This window comes from Chlorocebus sabaeus, chromosome 16 (genome assembly GCF_047675955.1).
Source record: "Chlorocebus sabaeus isolate Y175 chromosome 16, mChlSab1.0.hap1, whole genome shotgun sequence".
Classification (NCBI taxonomy): Eukaryota; Metazoa; Chordata; class Mammalia; order Primates; family Cercopithecidae; genus Chlorocebus; species Chlorocebus sabaeus.
The window spans coordinates 17,549,009-17,567,993 of NC_132919.1; the positions used below are offsets into that span (position 1 = coordinate 17,549,009).

Consider the following 18,985-nt stretch of genomic DNA (forward strand, 5'->3'; position numbering starts at 1 on the left):
GGCAAGCCTCCATGATCAATCTAAGCCCAGGTTTCTCTTGAGTGGAATGCGGGTGATGAGACAGGCCACCTGAGGTTACCTTCTGCACAGACGCGAGACCGGATGTAAAAGTACAGGGCGCACTCAGGGCCGAGGCTGGTGGCCCCTCTACTCTGTCTGCTTAAAGTCAACTAATACAGGTCCCTCTCACCTCTCAGTCTCTGGAGGGACCCTCCTGGGAAGACACAAATCCTAAAGGAATAGCCAGAGAGGGAACACTGACCCCAATGATGGAATCTGAGGTCAGGCAAGCCCTGGGCAGCAAAGACCATCTCATGGCGGGAGGGGCGGAAGTTAGAACGTCACAGTGTGACTGTGGTCTCTAGAACCCACAGTAAAACAAAATGGATGGCAGCTGCTCCAGGTCCCCGGATCCATAACTCCTTTCAAGAGGGTGAAATGTCATTCATTCTTCATTTAACAAGTGTGACCGGTGCCAAACTCAAAAGGCACTGACGGCTCACAAGCTCCAGCATGGGTGGGCGTGGGGCTCGTGGGTAAGACTGTGCTTCTCAAGGCCCTGCTCTCCTCCACACTGGGCTGCCTCTTCTCACTCCTCTGTTGGTTGTGGGCTTCACCCCCATTTTCTTTTTTCTTTCATCATTATTATTATTATTATTATTATTATATTATTAGGAGACAGGGTCTCACTCTGTCTCCCAGGCTGGAGTGCAGGGGCCCGATCATAGCTCACTGCAGCCTCAAACACCTGGGCTCAAGCAATCCTACTGCCTCAGCCTCCCGAGTAGCTGGCACTACAGGTGCACGCCACCACACCTGGCTAAGTTTTTTAATTTTGTAGACACGGAGTCTTACCACATTGCCCAGTTTGGTCTGGGACTCCTGGGGCAAGTGATTCTCCTGCCTCGGCCTCCTCCCAAAGTACTGAAACTACAAGTGTGAGACACCAAGCCTGGTCATCCCCCTTTTCTTTACTTTCACCTTCACGGCCCAGGACAGAACCTGCTAGGTGCTACTGTGTCTCTGTGTGAATACACATTGTATTTTGAAGACAGTAGTAACAATAAGCCAGCCGACCTTCACTCGGAAGTGAACCAGCTGCCAAGCTCTGGCAAGGGACATGCAGGAGGCAGAACAGACTGCTGATGAGACAGGGACACCCATGCCATGGCGGGCAGCCATCTCCCCTTACTGAGTGCCGCTTCCTAGCCTGTGAGGTGGGAATGGTAGAGGTGCCATGGGACGCCAGGAGGATTAAACGAGAAAGTGCAAGGACAGCACTCAGTGCAGCGCCTGGCGGGGGCCACGGCTAGACAGACGCTGGCTGTGACAACTGTGTCATTGAGTGCTGGTGACAACGCTGCGAGGCGTGCGCACTCTTCAGATTAAGAACTGAGGTGAGCAGCCGGGTGTGGTGGCTCACGCCTGGAATCCCAGCACTTTGGGAGGCCAAGGTGGGTGGATCACCTGAGGTCAGGAGTTCAGGACCAGCCTGGCCAACATGGTGAAACCCCATCTCAACCAAACATACAAAAATTAGCCAGATGTGGTGGTGGGCACCTGTAATCCCAGCTACTCTGGAGGCTGAAGCAGGAGAATCACACGAACCTGGGAGGCACAGGTTGCAGTGAGCCGAGGTCACACCACTGCACTCCAGCCTGGGTGACAGGGTGAGACTCCATCTCAAAAACAAACAAAAACAACAACAAAAAGAAGTGAGGTGAGGTATGAAGCAAAAGTGGACAGAACTAAAGGGTGGAAAAGATAAATCCATAGTTCTTGTTAGGACCCTACACAGTCCTCTCAGTGACTGACAGAATCAAAGCAGTGGACAAGAAGGCTGCTGGAGCTGGCAAGGTCACCAAGTCTGCCCAGAAAGCTCAGAAAGCTAAATGAATATTATCCCTAATACCTACACCCCAGTCTTAATCAGTGGTGGAAGAAGGTCTCAGAACTGTTTGTTTCAATTGGCCATTTAAATTTAGTAGTAAAAGACTGGTTAATGATAACAATGCATCGTAAAACCTTCAGAAGGAAAGGAGAATGTTTTGTAGACCACTTTGGTTTTCTTTTTTGCCTGTGGCAGTTTTAACTTACTAGTTTTTTTGTTTTGTTTTGTTTTTTGAGACGGAGTCTGGAGTCTCTCGCTTTGTCGACCAGGCTGGAGTGCGGTGGCACAATCTCGGCTCACTGCAAGCTCCGCCTCCCGGGTTCACGCCATTCTCCTGCCTCAGCCTTCGGAGTAGCTGGGACTACAGGCACTGGGCCACCAGGCCGGCTAATGTTTTGTATTTTTAGTAGAGATGGGGTTTCACCGTGTTAGCCAGGATGGTCTGGATCTCCCGACCTCGTGATCTGCCCGTCTCGGCCTCCCAAAGTGCTGGGATTACAGGCATGAGTCACCGTGCCCAGCCAACTTTTTAGTTTTTAAAATCAGTACTTTTGAATGGAAACGACCAAAAATTTGTCACAGAATTTTGAGACCCATTAAAAAAGTCTAATGAGGAAAAGAAAGAAAGAGACAAGAGAGAGAGAGAAAGAGAAAAAGAGAGAGAGAGAGAGAAAGAGAGAAAGACGCAGGTGGAAATCGGTGAGGACACAGCTGACCTGAGCAGCGCCATCCAGTGGCTGGACCTGACCACAGCACACGGCAGCCTTGGGAAAAGCCTGCAGTCTCCTTGGTGCCACCAAGGCAGATCACACTCGGGGCCATCAAACAAACCTTAAATTTAAATGAATAGAAAGCATACACAGTATGCTCCCAAACCACCACAGAATTAAACTCGAAATCAGTCACAGAAAGCGATCGTGGAAACAATGCACGCGAGGGCCAAACAGGAAGTCTTGGGAAATCTAGAAACATTTTGAACTGAGAATAGAACACGTGAGACCCTGTGGGATGCGGCTAAGGCAGGGCTTCTATTAGGAATGAAGAAAAGTCCCAGGTCAGGAATATAAAGCTTTGCCCTTAGGAAATTAGAGAAAGAGTAGCTGGGCGTAGTGGCTCACACCTGTAATCCCAGCACTTTGTGAGGCTGAAGCAGGCAGATTACTTGAGGTCAGGAGTTCGAGACCAACCTGGCCAACATGGTGAAACCCCGTCTCTACCAAATATACAAAAATTAACCAGGTGTGGTGGAGGGTGCCTGTAATCCCAGCTACCCTGGAGGCTGAGGCAGGAGAATCACTTGAACCCAGGAGATGGAGGTTGAACAGTGAGCCGAAATTGCACCACGGCACTCCAGCCTGGGCAACAGAGGGAGACTCCGACAAGGAAGGAAGGGAGGGAAGGAGGGAGGGAGGGAGGGAAACTGGAGAAAGAGGAATAAGTTAAACCCAAAGGAGGCAGGACAAAAAAATTAAAGATAAGCAAAAATCAATCAAATTGAAAACAGGAAGACAATAGAGAAAACAAAAATCACACCCAAAGTTGGTTCTTCGGGGAAAATTTTTTTCCTGATGAAATTGAGAAACTTCCAGCCAGGCTGACCAAGAAAAAAAGAGAAAAGACACAAAACATTAATATCAGAAATAAAAGAGGGGACTTCTCTACTGACCTCGCAAACATTAAAGTGATAATAAGGGAATACTATGAATAACACAAATTAAGTAACTTAGATGAAATGAACTGATTCTTGCAAGACACAACTGCTAAAATTCATTCAAGAAATAATCCTTTATCTTTTAAAGGAATTGAATTCATGGCTTAAAAACCTAAAAAAAGAAAACCTTGAGCCCAGATGGTTTCCCTGGATGAATTCTACCAAACGTTTAAGGAAAAAAATAATTCCAATTCCACACAATCTCTTCCAGAATATGAAAGAGGGAGGCAACACTTCCCAACTCACTGTATTACCCTAACACTAAAATCCAGGCCGGTGCGGTGGCTCACCGCCTGTAATCCCAGCATTTTGAGAGGCCAAGGCGGGTGGATCACTTAAGGTCAGGAGTTCAAGACCAGCCTGGCCAACATGGTGAAACCCTGTTGCTACTAAAAATACAAAAAAAAAAAAAAAAGAATCCGAGCATGGTGGTGGGTGCACCTGTAATCCCAGCTACTTCGGAGGCTGAGGTGGGGGAATTGCTTGAACTCGGGAGGCAGAGGTTGCAGTTAGCTGATATCACGCCACTGCACTCCTGAACACAAGCCTGAGCGACAGAGCGAGACTCTGTCTTAAAATAAATAAATCAAATAAAACCAGACAAAGAAAGAAAATCCCCCCCAAAATTAGAGCAAATCAAATCCAGCAATATATACAAAGGATAATGATAATACATCAGGACCAGCCAGGGATCACCCCAGGAATCCAGAGCTGGTTCAACATTCAAAACATCAATGTAATTAATATTTACAGCTCAATTAGGAAAAACAGTATCATCTCAACAGAGGCGGGGGAAACAAGCTCCAAGAGGTTCTGTCATTTGCCCAAGGTTTCGATGAGCTGCCATGGAAAGCCTCAACCCTGCTCTGTCTTGGCTGATGCCAAAATTACTGAAGACAAAATGTATGGCCTTGAAAACACTACAGACTAACTCATCTACTATAACGGCCTAATGTTTATTTCAACTAAAGTAATACAATCAAAAAAGTTTTAGAAACCCTTTTGTATAGAGGCAAACATCTTTCTCTGAAAGGCATCAGGGTTTTGCCTCCAGCGCCTTGCTCAGGTGCCCATACTACACACGGTGACCTATGTCCCCAGCCCCAGGTCTCTCAGCCTTCTGAATACAAGGGCTTCGCCTTCTTGAAGACCACCCTCAGGTGGGCTGCACTCGACACTTCCTAAGGCTTCTCTACACCCCTCATCTCATTCTGGTCTTCACCATAACCCCCTTACTGTCCCCATTCTTCTTGACACCAACACCAAGCTGGAGACATCATCACTCACCCGCTCTGGTAAGCAGGTGATTCTCTATGGAAAAGGGACCTGAGACCTGGGCATGTGCCCTTGCTCTGAGGACCTTAGTGTGCTCTGCCAGCCTCGGTGCCCGCACCCCTAGGCCCTACTGGAGCCATGTTCTGAATCCTGGAGCTGCCCCTGCCTGTGGACAGCAAGACGCAGATCCTGCTCTCGTCCACCTGCCACCCCACTGCCTTCAGGCAGCTGCCCAGCTGAGGAGCAAGGCTCCAGCATCCCCTGGCAGGGAGGGCAACAAGGAGCAAAAGGGCCTCAGTCAATGAGGCTGCAGCGGGCACACCCCTCACCCTAACTCCTCAGTCCAGCGGCTGATTTTTTGGTTGGTTTGTTTTTGTTTTGAGACAGAGTTTTGCTCTTGTTGGCCTGGCTGGAGCGCAATGGCGTGATCTCGGCTCACCGCAACCTCCACCTACCGGGTTCAAGTGATTCTCCTGCCTCAGCCTCCTGAGTAGCTAGGATTAAAGGCATGCGCCACCATGCCCGGCTAAGTTTTTGTATTTTTAGTAGAGACGGGATTTCTCCATGTTAGTCAGGCTGGTCTCAAACTCCCGACCTCAGGTGATCCGCCTGCCTCGGCCTCCCAAAGTGCTGGGATTATAGGTGTGAGCCACCATGCCCGGCCCCAACAGCTGATTTTTTTTTTTTTTAAATTAAAAACAAATGCAAGATTCTGTACCTGCTGAAGCAGGCCCAGAAAAGAGCTGGTGGAGGGCATGGTACCCAGAGCAGCACTGTGTGTTATGACATGGCAGCCACTGGTCACAGGTGGTGCCACAAGCTTGGAGTACCAGAGGATGAAATATTTTTGATATATATTTTGATAACAAGAATATATATAGGCCGGGCGCGGTGGCTCAAGCCTGTAATCCCAGCACTTTGGGAGGCCGAGACGGGCGGATCACGAGGTCAGGAGATCGAGACCATCCTGGCTAACACGGTGAAACCCCGTCTCTACTAAAAAAATACAAAAAACTAGCCGGGCGAGGTGGCGGGCGCCTGTAGTCCCAGCTACTCGGGAGGCTGAGGCAGGAGAATGGCGTGAACCCGGGAGGCGGAGCTTGCTGTGAGCAGAGATCCGGCCACTGCACTCCAGCCTGGGCGACAGAGCGAGACTCCGTCTCAAAAAAAAAAAAAAAGAAAATATATTGTTAAAACTATTTTTTTCTATGTCTTTGCTATTTTCCATTTCTTCTTACTAATTTAACGTGGCTACTAGAACAGTTCAAATTATGCATGTGGTACATGATGTTTGTACTGGACAGCACAGGGTTAGCACCTGAGATCCTGCAGCTCAGATACCCACGGGGTGAAGAAAAACCTTGCAACTCTCTCAGGCCAGGGACTGACATATTTTAAAACCAGAGATGTCGATTGAGGAGGGAGGAGAGCTACCACATAAGCAAATACGTAATGTTGTATGTTGTGTGTTTCTTTCTTTCCTTCTTTTTTTAAGAAAAATCCCTTGGCAACAGGAAGCTTAACTGCACCAACAAGGACAGCAGAAGAAAAACAGAATGTTAGTCAACGAGGGTCACCCTGACCCGAACCCCAGCCCCAGCTCTCTCCAGCTACACAGCCCCACGGAGAAAGGAAAAGAGCAGAAAAGCCCATCCCTCACACACCCAGTTAGTCTCCCCTACCCACTGGCAGGCCCTGGGGCAGCCCCTAGCTGGGTCTGCAACAGGACACTGCCCTCTTGCATTCTGCCCCCCTTCTACATGGCTCCCTCACCCACCCTTCTAATGCGGTGGCTTCTGAGGGCAGCCCCTGGAGGTGATCATGACCTCCCATCTTGATCTGAGGATTATCAGATATAGGTTTACCTGGTGAAAATGCAGGAGCTGTAGGGGTAGGACCCATCACTCATCTGACTGCATGTTGTAATTCAATGAACAGTTTACTAAAGTCATAGTCTTCTTCCTCTCCTCTGCTGAGCACCGATCTGGCCAACGGTCCTGCGCTCCCTCAGGGCCAGCGGCCCATCTGCTCCTGCGCCTCCTGGAGGGCTTCGCACCTGCCTCCCTCCACTGGGGCATCTTGCCCCACTGACTGACCCTTTGGCTCTCAGATCCCAGGTCCCTCCCTCGCAGATAGGGCAACAGGCTCTCTTGGGATTTCAATCCCACCTCCCCATCAGCTATTCACTCTTCAAAACACTAACTGGTGTTAGCTCCTTCAGAGGACTCTCCGGCTTTCCAGGCCTACAGTCTCCCTCCCTAGAATGAAAGCTCAGTGAGAGAAGTGCCCTTAACCTTCTGAGTGACAGGAGGCCCTCAGCAGGCCCTGAATCATACTGGCTGGATCAGTGAGTGAATAAATGCACATGTGAGTAAGGAATGAAGGGAGTGAAGGAACTGGATTAGAAGCTGCTTGGAGAAGAGATGTGCCTTACAGGCTTCATGAAGAGTGGGTGATGAAAAAGGTAAATGGAGGATCTAAGAGGAAGCTTTGATTGAAGGGAGAGTGCAGGAGAGGTTGGAAACTGGAATCCACTGGAATTGGGAGCCTGGGGAGATGCCAGGACACGCACTCTCCGGCCTAGGACTCTGTAGAGGGCAGCCTCAGCAGGCAGGCCAGGTCCCCAGCTTCTGGGGCTGGTCGCACCCATCCTGGCCCCGAATAGGTTGGACGGTGGTCTGCAGCCTGCTCAGGGCCGGCTGGGAGAGATGCAGGATCCCCACCACTCTCCTGCCTCTGGGCAAAAGCTGGCCTCCTGACCCTGGGGGATGGACGGAGCAGGGGCCACACAACACACTCCCAAACATATAATGGGTCTCCTTCATCCTCGCCCACGCTCAGTCACTCAGTCACACACAGCCTCGGTCATACACACTCACACTCACTCTCCCGCACACTCTCAGAGCATCACATAATTTCAGTGTGACACACACAAGTCCAAAGACTAACACGCACAACCTCTGAGACTCACACAATCTCAGGGCCACACACGGGCACACAACCAGACGAGCTCAGGAACGCCCCCCTCTCTGACACACGCAATCTGAGGTTTACACGCGCGCGCACACGCACACACAGAGACAACAGCCAGCGCTCCCGCACGCAGCGCCCCCGCACGCAGCGCCCCGCCCCTGCCACGCCACGCCTCCATTGCCTGGGAACTGGCGGCCCCGCCCCCTCGCCGCACGCTTTCACGCCCCTCGGGCTTTCCAGATCCCTCTCCCCGTTTCCGCGGCGGTCCGGTGCCGTCAGTACCTGCCTAAAATCAATATTGCCGAGGCCTCCGCAGCAGTCAGGGCCCGCCACCGAGCTCCTCGTAGGCTTGGCTCCCGGGTCCCCAGATCTCTTCATCCGGGGGCCGCCTCAGGAGGAACCACGCAGGCCCCCCCTGCAGGCACGCGCCCCCGGAACCGGCCCTATAGTGCCGAGTAAGTGCCGCCAGCCGGGGCGCTTTCCTGGTGACCCCAACATATCCCGGCCTTCTGGGAAATGTAGTTCCCCGTCACCGCGAAGCGCCGCTTTATCTGAGAGCTCGCGACGGCGTCTAGAGGAGATGAGAACTACAAGTCCCAGTGTCTTTCGCGGCAGAACCTGCCGGTTCCGAGGCAGCCACATGGCAGAATCCCCTTGGATCCGGCCTCCCGATCGGTGCCTTTGGTCGCCGGCTGCTGCACCGGAACCTCCAACTGACCTGGCATCCCTGCCCTTGGCTGGCGGCGATGGGGCTAGAGGCCGGGGGCCGCGGGTCGTAGCTATAAGTAGTTTCCCGCCCAGCCCCCTGCGGAGTTGGACTTGGCCTGGGTAACACACTCCCAGGGCCCCTCGCCCCCTTATGAAATTCACTTTACTCTGGGGGCGGTGCGGAACGAGCACTGCCTGGAGCTTCCCGCCCCCACGGCGCCCAGGCTCTTTCGCTCTGCCAAAGACCCCTCTTCCACTCATTTTTTCTTTCATTCATTCTCTCATTAACCCTCGAGTATTTTCTGAACAAGTCTGTGCGCTGAGGGTACTGGAGGGAACAACACAGAGTCCCCCACCCTCGCTGCCTCCTGACTGAGATAAAAGACAAAACGTGAATAAAGAGTTATAATTTGGATGACTACTGTGATGGCAAAAACGGGGTGGATCAAATGGTAGGGAAGGATGCTTAGAATATGCAGGGGAGGTGCCAGACGTGCCAAGTGTGAGGGCAGGGTAAACAAGGGAAGACGAATGGTATGTACAAAGGCCTGGAGACAGGACGGGTACCTAAGGAACAGAGAAAAGACCGGTGAGCTGTGGAGTAGTGATGGAGGGGGGCAAATTGAAGGGAAGAGTTTAGATGTTTGGGTCCCAAAAGAACCCCTTTTGTAGGCCGGGTGTAGTGACTCACGCCTGTAATCCCAACCCTTTGGGAGGCCGAGGTGGGCGGATCACCTGAGGTCGGGAGTTGGAGAACAGCCTCACCAACACGGTGAAACCCCGTCTCTACTAAAAATACAAAAATTAGCCGGGCGTGGTGGCGCGCACCTGTAATCCCAGCTACTCAGGAGGCTGAGGCAGGAGAATGGCTTGAACCCAGGAAGCGGAGGTTGCAGTGAGCGAAGATGGCGCCATTGCATGCCAGCCTGGGCGACAGAGCGAGACTCCGTCTCAAAAAAAAAAAAAAAGAAAAAGAAAAAAGAAACCCTTTTGTAGCCAGGTGTTATGTAATATGGGGAAATAGACTGAGAGGTTCTAAGATTTGCTCAGTCACCCGGCCTGCTGGGGACTCAGGCAGGACTTCTGCAGTCAGCTGCTTCCTGCTCCAGGTGGCTCATTTCTCTCCATCTTAGCCCACAGCACCTACCAGTATTGAGCATTTACTGAGCAGCCACTGGGTGCTGCTTTGTAGGTAGTCCCAATCTTCACAATATCGCTAGGATGGGGCAGGCCAACCAAGGAGACGGAAAGACTGGCTTTGGAGCATGCACTAGCTCTGTGACTGAGCCCATCTTCATTTTCCTCAAAGTAAAAGGGAAATACATGTTGGTAAAACTCATCACCCAGGAACTGGCCTGTGGGAAGTGCTCAGTAAGCACTGGCCCCCCGCAGGGCTGGGGATACAGGTTCAGAGCTGTTTCTCTGACTTACCACTATTACTAATGAGTGTCAGAAGCCTTTCCCTGCTCAGTGTCCAGGCAGAGCTGCTAGAGGCAGAGCCATTTCTGAGGAGCCCCTGGCAGCGGGAGGGCTTCTTAGCAAGCCTTTTCCCTCCGCCTACCACACATCCACTTCACTGATGCTCCAGTCTTCTGACCTAACTGGTCACTCCTGTTGTTTTGTTAAGCCCAGAAGACGAATTTTTGTGTGTTTGCTTTATCTGAGAACAAAGTAAGGCAACCGTAAGAGGTCACACCAGAACTGATGCAATCCGATGCGCCACTCCAGCCTACCCCACCCGGGCCACCCTTCCTCTGTGAAAAGCAAACACCCCACCCAGGAGACAGACTTGCAGCTTGAAACAAGTCAGATAAAAACCTCCGGCCTGGCTCACGCCTGTAATCCCAGCACTTTGGGAGGCCGAGGCAGGCGGATCATGAGGTCAGGAGTTCCAGACCAGCCTGACCAACACAGAGAAACCCCGTCTCCACTAAAAATACAAAAATTAGCTGGGCATGGTGGTGCACACCTGTAATCCCAGCTACTCAGGAGGCTGAGTCTGGAGAATTGCCTGAACCCAGGAGGTGGAGGCTGCAGTGAGCCGAGATCGCGCCACTGCACTCCAGCCTGGGCCAGGCTGGACACGGTGGCTCATGCCTGGAATCCCAGCACTTTGAGAGGCCGAGGTGGTTAGATCACAAGGTCAGGAGTTCAAGACCAGCCTGGCCAGCAAGGTGAAACCCCATCTCAACTAAAAATACAAAAATTAGCCAGGCGTGGTGGTGCACACCTGTGATCCCAGCTACGAAGGAGGCTGAGGCAGGAGAATCGCTTGAACCTGGGAGGTAGAGGTTGCAGTGAGCCGAGACTATGCCACTGCGCTCCAGCCTGGGTGACAGAGTGAGACTCCATCTAAAAAAAAAAAACAAACAAACCCTGCCAAAGATACTTTGGGGCACAAGTACTTGCCTGGGCCCTTTGAAAACTCCCAAGTCTGAGAGCTTGTAGAGAAATCATCCACGCCAACCTCCCTCACTGGAACATTCCTTCTGCGGCATCTTGGGCAAACAGAAAAAGTTAGTTCTGCTTACATGTTCCCAGTGATGAAAGTGATGACAGGTTCCCCACCTCTTGAGGTGGCCTGCTCCACTGACGGACAGGAGTGGTTATTCATGCTACACGTTAACCCAAAGTCACCCTTCCTGAAGCTTTACCAAACAAAAGTTCCTTTCTACCTGCAGGGTTCTCTCTCTTTTGGCCCTTGATTGAGCTCTTCAGATATAGGAAACCATTTATCATGGAACCGCTCCCAGGGCAAACCTCCTGATGGCCTCTCTCTTCTCTATCCCCACCTCCCCTACTCCTGAATTCTGAATCAGGCTGCAGAAACACCCAGCAATCACTAAAATGGGGTTTTAGTGCTAAAATGAACATGTGCTTATTGGGTGACTTTGGGTAAAACCTAAACCTTTCCCTACTCTGAATCTATTTTCTGTTCATAAAATAGAATAATATTTCTATCATAGAATATCTCTTGAGTATAATATCTCTTGAGTGAGGCTGTTGTGAGGATTAGAGGTAGTCACTCGTACAAAAGTGCCTGGCATACAGTGGGCTCTTAAGAAAATGTCCAGGCTGGGCGCAGTGGTTCATGCCTGTAATCTCAGCACTTGGGGAGGCCAAGGCAGGCGGATTGCTTGAGCCCAGGAGTTCGAGACGAGCCTGGGCAACATGGTAAAACCCCGTCTCTACAAAAAAAAAAAAAAAAAAAAAAATTAGCCGGGTGTGGTGGCACGCACCTGCAGTCCCAGCTACTCAGGAAACTAAGGCCATAGGACCACTTGAGCCCAGGAGAGAGACTGCAGGGAGCTGTGATTGCACCACTGTACTCCAGCCTAAGCGACAAGAGTGAGACCCTGTCTCCAAAAAAAGAAAAAAAACAATATTTCCCTCCTTTCTATATAATTGAGATTTGGTGGTGAAGGTCACACTCCTGGACACGCTGCTGGGATTTAGGACACCACTGGGGGCCAGCAGGGCTGGCTGACAGCTTAGGGACCTGCCAGAGTTCCTGGGAGGAGATGGGTGGGAAGGGGCCAGGATGGGTGGCCAGAGCTGCTCCCCAGACAGCATGTACTGCAGGTTATCAGAAACCCTACTGTCACTGGGAGTGCTTTAAAACCAGGAGGGTGGTGAGGGGCTGTGGCTGCAATGCCCGGCATCCCCTCCATAGACTCAGTCCTGATTGCCCTCATCCGACTCCTGGTGGCTCCAGGAACCAGAGGATGGGAGCTGGGGCAGGGGAGATGTCATCTGGAGATGTGTGCCCTGATCACGAGTTCCCTCCCCACTCCCATCGGCCCTGAGCTCTGGAAGAAGCCCCTTACCCAAGGACCTGCTACTTGCTGGGAAGAGGGCATGGGAGTGAAGTCACCTGAACCCAGTTGACCACAGCCTAGGCCAGCTTGGGAAACACCAGCAAGGATGTTGGTGCTGGCAGGGCCTCACTGCCCCTCAGTGTCCACAGAGCACAAACCCTTGCCTTCCTGCTGGCCTCTGGAGGTCCTAAATACCCCAGGTACACACCCACCACAGGGCATTTGCATGTGCTGTGTCCTCCACCTGGGTTGTTCTTCCCCGCATTTCCTCCCAGGACCCTCCTCACTTCCTCTGGGTTCTGCTCAAGTTCCACTTCTCCACCCTGTTGAACATGCTGACTTCCCTACACGCGCCATGGGCCTCTCCCAACTTTCTCTACATAGGCCATATCATTTAACAAATGTATTTAGTGCACTTATTTATTTTGTATAGTCATTCCCTGTCCATCCCCTATCATCTATGAGGGGAACTTCACCAAGGCAGAGATTTTTTTTTTTTTTTTTTTTTGAGACGGAGTCTTGCTCTATCGCCCAGGCTAGAGTGCAGTGAGGTGATCTCTGCTCACTGCAACCTCTGCCAGTAATTTTCCTGCCTCAGCCTCTGCAGTAGCTGAGACTACAGGCGCCCACCACCACACCCAGCTAATTTTTCTATTGTTCAGTAGAGACAGGGTTTCACTATATTGGCCAGGCTGGTCTTGAACTTCTGACCTCAGGTGATCCACCTGCCTCAGTCTCCCAAAGTGCTAGGATTACAGGCATAAGCCACCACCCCTGGCCTTTTTCGTTTGTTTTTTGTTTTATTTGTTTTAAGGGACAGGGTCTGGCTATGTTACCCAGTCTGGGTTTAAACTCCTGGGCCCAAGCGATCCTCTTGACTTAGTCTCAGGAATAGCTGAGACTACAAGTACATGCCACCGTGCCCGGCTGAGGGCAGGGATGTCTTTTTTTTTTCTTTTTTGAGACGGAATCTTACTCTGTCACCCAGACTGAAGTGCAGTAGCACAATCTCAGCTCAACTTCCCCCCAATCCCAGGTTCAAGTGATTCTCCTGCCTCAGCCTCCCAAGTAGCTGGGATTATAGGCGCACACCACCATGCCCAGCTAATTTTTTTGTACTTTTAGTAGAGATGGGGTTTTGCCATGTTGGCCAGGCTTGTCTTGAACTCCTGACCTCAGGTGATCTGCCTGCCTTGGCCTCCCAGAGTGCTGGGATTACAGGCATGAGCCACCGCGCCCTGTCCTGAGGGCAGGGATTTCTATCTGTTTATACACAGCCCTCTCCTGGGCACCTAGCTCTGGCACAAAGCAGGCACTGAATATACGATGAGTGAATGAATGCTGTAAGCTTTGCCACTCTGAGATGGGTGATCTTGGGAAAGCCACTTTTCTGGGCCTCATTGACCGTGTCTGTGGAATGGGGAGGGTGACTAAGTCTGTTACCTAAATAAGAGACCAAACCCACCTATTAAGACTGAAGTCGGCTGGGCGCAGTGGGTCATGCCTGTAATCCCAGCACTTTGGGAGGCCAAGACAGGTTGATCACCTAAGGTCAGGAGTTCAAGACCAGCCTGGCCAACATGGTGAAACTCCATCTCTACTAAAAATACAAAAATTAGCTGGGTTTGATGGCGGGCACCTGTAATCCCAGCTACTAAGGGAGGCTGAGGCAGGAGAATCACTTGAACCCGGGAGGCAAAGGTTGCGGTGAGCCGAGACTGCACCATTGCACTCCAGCCTGAGCAATAAAAGTGAAACTCTGTCTCAAAAAAAAAAAAAAAAGATTGAAGTTCCTGGCCGGGCATGGTGGCTCACGCCTAAAATCCCAACATTTTGGGAGGCCAAGATGGTGGATTTCTTGAGCTCAGGAGTTCAAGACCAGCCTGGGAAACATGGTGAAGTCCTGTCTCTACGAAAAAAAAAAATTAGCCAGGTGTGGTGGCGTGCACCTGTAGTCCCAGCTATTCAAGAGGCTGAGGTGGGAGGATCACTTGAGCCCGGGAAGTTGAGGCAGCAGTAAGCCTGGGCAGCAGAGTGAGACCCTGTCTCGAAAAACGAAACAAAACACACAAAAAACAAAACAAAAAAAACCCTAACCATGGAAACAATAGCTAATCTGCCTGAGCTCTTGCTGGCTGTAGGTCCTAAGCTCAGCACTTTAAGAGCACACTTTCTTTAAGCCTCATAACAGCCCTGTGAGGTAGAGAATGTTATCCTGACTTTCTAGATGAGGAAATGGACTCATGTGGAAGGGACTGGCCCACAGTCACACAGTTGAGTAAGTGTCGGAGTTGAAACCTGTGGTCTGATGGAAGCAAAACATTCTTCCTCACCATGGCCCTGAGGTCCTGGATGGTCCGGGCCCAGCCCACCTTCCCAGCCCTTCTTGCCCTCTGTACTCCAGCCACGCTGGCCTCTTCAAGGTTCCTTCCAGCCACAGGGCCTTTGCACCTCCTGTTCACTCTGCCAGGCACACTCTTCCCTTCTCTTCTCGGAGAGCAAGAACAGTCCCCTCATCGTCTGCCCTGCCCACCTCCACATCTCCTGCCGGCAGCCAGTACACACCCTGGCACCCATCAGGCACTGGGTGAATATTTGCTGAATGAAGGAGGTCAGAATTGAATTTAAGTCCCATGAAAATATCCTTCAAAAATGGAGGTGGCTGGGCGCGGTGGCTCGCCTGTAATTCCAGCACTTTGGGAGGCCAAGGCGGGCCAATCACGAGGTCAGGAGATTGAGACCATCCTGGCTAACATGGTGAAACCTCGTCACTACTAAAATAACCAAAAAATTAGCTGGACATGGTGGCACACACCTGTAGTCCCAGCTACTTGGGAGGCTGAGGCAGGAAAATCGCTTGAGCCCAGGAGGATGAGGTTGCAGTGAGCTGAGACTGTGCCACTGCACTTCAGCCTGGTGACAGATCAAGACTCTGTCTCAAAAAAAAAAAAAAAAAAAAAAAAAAAAGGCAAAGGCCGGGCACGGTGGCTTATGCCTGTAATCCTAGCACTTTGGGAGGCTGAGGTGAGCAGATCACCTGAAGTCAGGAGTTCGAGACTAGCCTGGCCAACATGGAGAAACCCCATCTCTACTAAAAATGCAAAAGTTAGTTGGGTGTGATGGTGCATGCCTGTAATCCCAGATACTTGGGAGGCTGAGGCAGGAGAATCGCTTGAACCCAGGAGGCAGAGATTGCAGTGGGCCGAGATCATGCCACTACACGACAACCTGGGTAACAGAGCAAGACTCTGTCTCAAAAAAAAAAAAAAAAAAAAAAAGCGGAGGCAAAGTAAAGCTACTTTCAGACAAACAAAGGCTGAGAGAATCGATCACCAGGAGGCCCAACCTGAAAAGAAATACCATGAGCAGGTTCTGCAGGCAGCAGGAAAATGATCCCAGTTGGAAGCTCAGGATCACAGGAAGCAATGAAAAAGACAATACGTGTAGATAAATCTAAATAAGTATTAGGTGCTTGTAAAAATAAAATAATCTTGTGGAGTTTAAAATATGTACCTTGATGACTGAGAGAAAAGGCAGAAAAAAAATTGGTAAGACTACAGATTGGACATGATTGACATTCATAAAACTCTCCTCTTAGCAACTGTAGAATGTACCTTCTTCCCCAGTTCACACTGAACATTGGCCAAAACAGACCCTATGCTGAGGCATAAAGCCAATCTCAACAGATTTCAAATGATTGAAATCATAGTTTATGCTCTGAAACATAGTGGGATTAAACTGGAAAACAAGATGATAACTTAAAAAAAAACTTCCAATATTTGCAAACTAGACAATACTTTTTCTTTTTTTTTTTTGAGACAGGGTGTCTGTCGCCCAGGCTGGGGTGCAGTGATACAATCATGGATCACTGCAGCCTCGACCTCCCAGGTTCAACTGATCCTCCCACCTCAGCCTCCCAAGTAACTGGGACTTGCCACAATGCCTGGCTAACTTTTTTTGTATTTTTTGTAGAGACGGAGTTTTACCATGTTGTCCAGGCTGGTTTTGAACTCCTGGACTCAAGCAATCCATACTCCTCAGCCTCCCACAGTGTTGGGATTATAAGTGTGAGCCACCACGACCGGCCAGACAATACATTTTTTTCAACCCCAGAAACAAGGTCCAGCCTGGGTCAGGTGTCGTCCATGGACCGGCAATGGGGGCTGAGGGCTTAGGGTGCTATCACTGGCTCAGGGTGGGTCAGGTGACCAACTCTACTCAAGCAACAGTGGCCAGGGGAGGGGCAGGTGACCAGACTGTATGAGAAGATAGCACTTCCCATTTAATCTCACAGATAGAGGGCTGGGGTCAGGAGGAGGCCCGAAGCATTGAGTGCCAACTTAGTGCTACCAGGACAAACAGGGTGCTGTGCAAATAAACAGTAATGAGCAGTCCTTGCCGTGTAATCCCAGCACTTAGGGAAGCTGAGGCCAGCCCATCACCTGAGGTCAGAAGTTCAAGACCAACCTGGCCAATATGGTGAAACCCTGGCTCAATTAAAAATATAAAAATTAGCCAGCCGTGGTGGCCCCCACCAGCTACTCGAGAGACTGAGGCAGAAGAATCGCTTGAACCTGGGAGGCAGAGGTTGCAGTCAGCTGAGATCACACCACTGTACTCCAGGCTGGACAACACAGTGAGACTCCGTCTCAAAAACAAAAACAAAACAAAACAACAACATAAAAGACCTGAGGCCGGGGACGGTGACTCACGCCTGTCATCCCAGAACTTTGAGAAGCCGAGGCAGGCAGATTACTGAGATCAGGAGTTTGAGACCAGCCTGACCAACATGGAGAAACCCCGTCTCTACTAAAAATACAAAATTAGCCAGGTATGGTGGTGCACACCTGGGAGGCTGAGGTGGGAATATCACTTGAACCCAGGAGGCAGACGTTGCAGTGAGCAGAGATCGCGCCATTGCACTCCAGCCTGGGCAATAAGAGGGAAACTCCGTCTCAAAAAAAGAAGACTTAAAGGCAGCCCTGATTAGAGCTAAGGATGGGGTAGGGCCTCACCAAAAACTCTTTCCCTCCAGTGGCACATGGATCTGCTTAACGTTGGAGTCTTGTTTAGGATTATTCCCTCAGGGTTGACCCTGGAAGCACAGAAGACACAGCCAAGCTGCTTTCTAAAGATCAGTGCCTGCAAAATAGTACAGTTTCCATTTCCCTGCACACTCATCAGCACAGAGTATTATTAGTCCAAAAATGTTTATGTTACTTCAAAGTTGAAAAATTAGTTGAAAAATGTTATTTGCCTCTTTCCCACATTAGTAGTGATGTTTTCCCATGTGCTTTTCATGTAAATTAGAATAGTGTTTTATTTGCACTACTTACCAACACAACTTCTCTTTGTGCCTTTTTTTCAAAAACACCCATGGATCTTAAGGGCTGGGCGCGGTGGCTCATGCCTGTAATCCCAGCACTCTGGGAGGCCAAGGTGGGTGGATCACGAGGTCAGGAGATCGAGACCATCCTGGCTAACATGGTGAAACCCCATCTCTACTAAAAAATACAAAAAATTAGCTGGGCATGGTGGCAGGCACCTGTAGTCCCAGCCACTCGGGAGGCTGAGGCAGGAGAATGGTGTGAACCCAGGAGGTAGAGCTTGCAGTGAGCCAAGATCACGCCACTGCACTCTTGCCTGGGCAACAGAGCAAGACTCCATCTCAAAAAAGAAAAAAAAAAGAAAGAAAGAAAAAAACACTCATGGATCTTACTCTTAGCAATCTCTTGGATTTATTGATTTAAATGAATTGGACTGTTGTAATGTTTAAGTGATTCTTAACCGGGTGCCATGGCTCATGCCTGTAATCCTAACGCTTTGGGAGGCCAAAGCGAGTGGACCACCTGAGGTCAGGAGTTTGAGACCAACTTGGCCAACATGGTGAAACCCTGTCTATATTAAAAACACAAAAATTAGGTCCAGGCGCGGTAGCTCACGCCTATAATCGCAGCACTTTGGGAAGCCAAGGCAGGCGGATCATGAGGTCAAGAGATCAAGACCATCCTGGCCAACATGGTGAAACCCCGTCTCTACTAAAAATGCAAAAATTAGCTGGGCGTGGTGGTGCATACCTGTAGTCCCAGCAACTCGGGAGGTTGAGGCAGGAGAATCACTTGAACCAGGGAGTTGGAGGTTGCAGTGAGTCAAGATCATGCCACGGCACTCCAGCCTGGTGACAGAGTGAGACTTTGTCTCAAAAATAATAAATAAATAAATAAATAAAATAAATAAAAATACAGAAATTAGCTGGGTATGGTAGTGGGTGCCTGTAATCCCAGCTACTTGGGAGACTGAGGCGGAAGAATTGCTTGAACCCAGGAGGCGGAGGTTGCAGTGAGCTGAGATCACACCACTGCATCTCGGGGGGAAAAAAAAAAGTTTTTACCTTGAAAATTTTCCAACCCAACAAAAAATTGCAAGAATTATACATTAGACATCCTATATGTGTCACCTAGATTTGTTTTCAGCATTTTCTGGCCTTTGCTTTATCGGTTTCTATACAGTGATTTTTTTTTTTTTTTAATGAACTATTTGAGGGTAAGTTGCAGACTCTTCGCCCCTAAATCTCCAAAGAACAAACACATTCTCCTATGAAACCACAGT

The 18,985-nt window shown here is 50.2% G+C and overlaps 1 protein-coding gene across 3 annotated transcripts in view; it reads right to left on the reverse strand.

Annotated features, from left to right (window-relative positions):
* Positions 1-8,370, reverse strand: part of PEMT (phosphatidylethanolamine N-methyltransferase) — an 86,492-nt gene extending 78,122 nt beyond the window's left edge. The window contains exon 1 of one of the 3 annotated variants that reach the window (XM_008010531.3): positions 8,133-8,370. In XM_008010531.3, the coding sequence (XP_008008722.1) occupies positions 8,133-8,228 (96 nt within the window). In that variant the 5' untranslated portion in view covers positions 8,229-8,370. The remainder of the gene's footprint in view (positions 1-8,132) is intronic. The other 2 variants (XM_008010532.3, XM_008010535.3) reach the window with 2 other exon arrangements.
* Positions 8,371-18,985: the final 10,615 nt, after the last annotated feature.